The sequence below is a fragment of the Camponotus vicinus genome, unplaced genomic scaffold, assembly GCF_025532165.1.
Source record: "Camponotus vicinus isolate PSW18456_S1 unplaced genomic scaffold, iyCamVici1.0 SCAF_10, whole genome shotgun sequence".
In the NCBI taxonomy this organism is placed as follows: Eukaryota; Metazoa; Arthropoda; class Insecta; order Hymenoptera; family Formicidae; genus Camponotus; species Camponotus vicinus.
This window is the reverse complement of record NW_028141946.1, coordinates 13,618,726-13,623,916: the sequence shown is the minus strand read 5'-3', so window position 1 is coordinate 13,623,916 and position 5,191 is coordinate 13,618,726. Positions and strand designations below refer to the sequence as shown.

Here is a 5,191-nt window from a genome sequence, read left to right as displayed (position 1 = left end):
CTCTTACGCACACACTCCGCCATACACACATCGCGTGTAGCAATCAGCTGATTGCAACGTCGGACGGCCGGCGATCCGGAACAACTTTTCATTATTAAAATAACGTTATTTTAAGCAACACGTATTTCTGACGTAATTCTAAGACATTTTCTTCTTTACCAAAATTTTATTTAAAGCATAATTTTATGTTATAAGATAAAATAGTTAGCGACTCATGCGGTGATAATCACCCGTCGGGCGGTCAGCTGCGCCCGCGCTCGCGGCACGCCGCGCCGCTCCTGCCTGCCTTCTGTACCCCACGCGTGATTTACTAACTATTTTTGCTCATAATTCAAAAACTACGCTTCAAATCAAATTTTGGTAAAGGAAAAATTGTCTTAGAATGGTGTCAGGAATATGTCATTTTATAGACGGATCGTTTTTCAGGATCGCCCTGTATGTATAATGGCGACGGTGCCAGGCCTTGGACGGGATCGGACGTTTGTATATTACGTGTACGAGTCCTTTATTCGCATCAGTTCGCAATTTTTGTGCTTTCCTCTTTCCAAGAGGATTTGATTTTTGATACTGTTCTTTTGCCATTAACAAATCTAGGAGTATGTCAGAATAGATAAGATATTCATGTATAATTGTACATTTTACAGGATTACATGTACGAGTCCTTTGTTCGCATCAGTTCGCAATTTTTGTGCTTTCCTCTTTCCAAGAGGATTTGATTTTTGGTACTATTCTTTTGCCATTAACAAATCTAGGAGTATGTCAGAATAGATAAGACATTCATGTATAATTGTACATTTTACAGGAATGCCAGAGGGTTATAGTTTCAACTCACCTCTGCAGGAAACATTCTTTAAAGATGATGCTAATCATAATCCACAGTAGTTCGATGAACAAATCGTTTCTGCAGGTTTCGTAATGGATGGCATAAGGAAATAACAAAAAATAAAAATGGATATTATGAAACATATTACTCTTGTTATTTTTGAGATTTTTGAGTGAGTTTGCGCTGTATATAGTGCTTCGATAGATATGAAAATAAATTTTGGTGTGGATCCAGATGGTGCAATTTTAGTTGCTGATATATTATTGATAATGATTCCTGGAGACTGTGGACTTCTGGAGATGAGAAACTGATGAAAGACAAGCAGGTAAAAATCTTTTTAGTGAGCAATTTATGTTTTTTGTTATTATGTTTCAATGTTACACTTTTTTATTTAAGAGTATTTAAGATTGTTTTATCTGTTATCAGGTATACAGAGATTTATCCTATGTAATACAACAATTGAGAAACAGTAAAACAGCGAGTTACAAAAAGTCGAGCGAGAATTATCAAATCTACCTACTTTGACTGAGATACAAAAGAAGCTCTCTGTGTTTTATCAAGTTGCAGTTGAATATCTGGAAGACGTTAAATTTTTAAATCCCTGTTTGTTCGAATTTAAAAAATCAGCAAAAGCTTTGACCGAAGGCAGAGTCTTGTTAATATCATACGCGAATCATTACAACAAATTAGGTTTATTACTGCAAGTCGTGCATCATAAAAGTTCTACTCAATACTTGTTGTCAACTTGAGTATTGATACTCAAGAATGCGGATGCATCCAACTCCAAAGCTGCTGAATTCAAGAGTCCTCAGATGTACGAAAAATGATGCGAAATTATTGGCTTAACGAAGAAAAGGCTATTTGTTCCGAGCACTAATGCAGCGCACGAGTTAACTTTGTACTCATGGCATATATTGAAAATAACCAAGTGCCAGATAAAAGTCGATTGCTCTTTAGTGCTGAATGATTGGGAAAAGCGGCAAATCTCATGATTTAAGTAAGAATTAATATAACAAAGCAGCAAAAATTTTTATATCTTATTCATTTGCTATTTCCTTTCTCTAGAAACGACCCACCAGGGCAGACTTGTCAAATGGTGGCTCAAGAATTAACTTCTTTATCATTTAATGCTGCTGCCAATGCTCAAATTTTATGTCCTTATGTCGAACCTATATCGAAAAGCAATTTTCAATTAAGAATAAAGCATAGAGACAAGTTAAAAGTCAAGCTTAACGACATGAGATGTATAGAAATACCAAATTTCGAAGAACAGTTTAGACCTGTATGCGAAATCAACTCGAAGATAAAAAACGGCAACTCCGGCTTAAACTTAACGATGAAGGTATGGCACTGTATCTAGATTATCTGAATATGGTGGCATTGCTCAAACAATTGAAAAATATAGATAGCAATGAAAGAGGTTTATTATGATAAAAGTATTTCTATATATGTAATAGCATTGCATGTGAATAATATTTCTTTCTAACATAATTAATATTGATTTGCAGTTGCTTTAAAAGGAAGAGTCGCGTTGCAAATGGGTAGTAACGAATTGCTGATAACGGAGCTGGTTCTCAAGAATGTGTTAACAGTTTTACAACCAGCAGAAATAGTAGCGCTGCTATCAACACTGATCTTTCAACAATGCACAGATTCAGAATCTACACTCACACCGAATCTTGCTAATGTACATGTCATCAATTGTCTTTTTTTTTGGAATAAATAATTAATAAAGTTTAAAGAAAATTACATATCGAATAATTAAGAGCATCGGAAAGCTAAAACAATGTTCTTTTTTTCCAGGATTGTGAGATAATGAACAAGGTGCATGCGGAATTGGAACGTTTAGAGCAGCAATATCAATTGTCGACTATACCGCCATTAAATTTCGGTTTGGTGGAAGTTCTGTCTACGAATGGGCGCAAGCTAAATCGTTCGCGGAGATCATGAAAATGACGAATGTTCAAGAGGGAATTATCGTTCGATACATACAGCAACTCGGTGAAACCTTGAGAGATGTTAAAGATGCGGCTGCGACTATAAGTGATCCGATTTTGAAAGAAAAAATGGAAGAAGCCTCGACTGCAATCAAACGCGAAGTATAAAATAATTTAAATGTCTAAAAGACATTTTAAAAAATTCTCTCTTTTTAATAATTTTTTATTTTCACATCGTAAATAGTTGGCAAGCCAAGTGTGACTTATATGTTTAAAATATAATATATTATAATTATATATTTTTGTTTATATATTTAATGTCTTAACAAGATATATTGTGTGTGTGAATATGACAATTTGTAGTGAAAAAGGTAAAAATTTTATGAATGTGAAAAATGCTTATTTTACAAAAGTTGTTCAATTTTTTTCGGTATATTTACAAATCTAACACTTGAAACTTATAATTTTCTGTTTTTCCTTCGTAGAAATTGAAAAACATATACAAATATAGAAAATATGTACAATAATAAACTTATTTTAGAAAATCGTACTAAAAAAATCTTTAGGATATTCTCTCTTTTTACCTAAAATTTTTAACAAAAATATCTAAAAGATCAGAGAGAGACTGTTCAACAAATTTTTTATAAGATTCGAAATAGACATTCTGTGATATGTATCTTCAATTTTCATTTTCATAGATTGTATTCTCAACAACCGTCATTCGGTCCTGCTTGCCGTTTGGCAAAACGATGGTTATCAGCACAATTGTTAGATGACACTCACGTATCGGAAGTTGTAATTGAATTGCTTATGGCGTCAATATATTTAATGCCAGAACCTTATAAATTAGCTCAGATGCCGCAAGTGGCATTTCTACGATTTCTAGAAGTTGTTGCAAGATCTCATTGGAATACTGATCCTGTCATCATTAATTTCAATGGTGAAATGACTAAGTTTTGATATATTTCCAATTTTTCATTACTGTAAAAATTTTTGCAAATGAATCATTATAAAATAATTACTTAAATAATTAATTAAATTACTGAAATAATTGATAAATTTTTCTCTTTTTCTTTTTTTACCCGGAAAATTTATTATATATTCTATTTATTATTCTATTATTTATTATATATATTCAGATATATAAAAAGATAAACAGAAATGCAATCTCTTTTATTCCAAATTTATCTATGTGTAATTGCTTTTGAGCTTATTTACATAATATATATATATATTAATATATTACATTAATTTTTTTTCCAGATGAAATCTCCGCCGTAGAAACATTATTTGATACAACTCGCACTTCGTTACCACCCTTATTCATATCTACCTCTTATGATCAACAGAAATCCTTGCGGACAAGGAGAGCGCCACCTCAGTTGATTTTAAATCGTATGAGTGCACTCGCGAAGGTATCATTAAGATTATTTCACAATCTATTGTTCGATAATATAGATATAAAACCTATATTTCGTCCTTCATTGCAGGAATATGATTGTTTGTTATATCTGAAGTCAAATATGAATCCTAGAAAACTGCAGGCGGTCGATGTATCCAATAATGTGGAAATAATTGATCTGCATCCGTATAAAGCGCATTCACTTAAAAAAATTCCAGTCATAGACTTTGATCCTGTGCAATGTTTTCTGAAAGATCTAAGAGTTAGTATTTGAAATAATTAACAAGCGATTGTATTGTTAAATTGTATGAATGGGTTTATACACGCTTTAAAAACAAAAAAAGAAAAAAAATTATATATTTGTATTATCATGATTGACGCTACTGCTATATCTAAATCATTTTTTGTATTCTACATTTATTTTTCTTTTATTTCTCCAGGATTACAATGATTATGCCTTATTCTTCCATGACACTTATAGTGGTATAGTGATTGGAGTTCTGTTGAAACCCGATGTTTTCGAGCGTGAGGATTTTAAAGTGGCAGATATTGTAGAAAACTCGACAGCAATAGTAAACTTGTTTTAAATATATCGGCATGTGAATAATATTTCTTTCTAACACAATTAATATTGATTTGTAGTTGCTTTAAAAGGAAGAGTCGCGTTACAAATGGGTAGTAACGAATTGCTGATAACAGAGCTGGTTCTCAAAAATGTGTTAACAGTTTTACAATCAGCAGAAATAGTAGCGCTGCTATCAGCACTGATCTTTCAACAACACAGATTTAGAATCTACACTCACACCGAATCTCGCTAATGTACGTATCATCAATTATCTTTTTTTTTAATAATTAATAAAGTTTAAAGAAAATTACATATCAAATAATTAAGAGCATCGGAAAGCTAAAACAATGTTCTTTTTAAATTATAAAATATAAAAGAGTAATTTTCTATTCATTTTGTAATGTTCTTCCATAAAATCTGACATTTTTAAAATATGAGCTAAAGGATAGGATTTCTATTGACAT

At 32.0% G+C, this 5,191-nt stretch overlaps 1 protein-coding gene and 1 pseudogene across 2 annotated transcripts; both read left to right on the top strand.

The window, feature by feature from the left end:
- Positions 1-446: 446 nt before the first annotated feature.
- Positions 447-4,156, top strand: LOC145960453 (uncharacterized; annotated as a pseudogene). Its single transcript, XR_014435364.1, has 8 exons — positions 447-494; positions 803-1,148; positions 1,250-1,820; positions 1,889-2,165; positions 2,332-2,510; positions 2,627-2,922; positions 3,459-3,700; positions 4,024-4,156. The product of XR_014435364.1 is annotated as an uncharacterized LOC145960453 (transcript).
- Positions 3,616-4,980, top strand: LOC145960096 (nucleolar protein 6-like). Its single transcript, XM_083079365.1, has 5 exons — positions 3,616-3,700; positions 4,024-4,175; positions 4,251-4,424; positions 4,603-4,687; positions 4,805-4,980. Exons 1-5 carry the CDS (start codon positions 3,616-3,618, stop codon positions 4,978-4,980), a joined length of 672 nt encoding a protein of 223 aa, XP_082935491.1.
- The last annotated feature ends 211 nt before the right edge of the window (positions 4,981-5,191 follow it).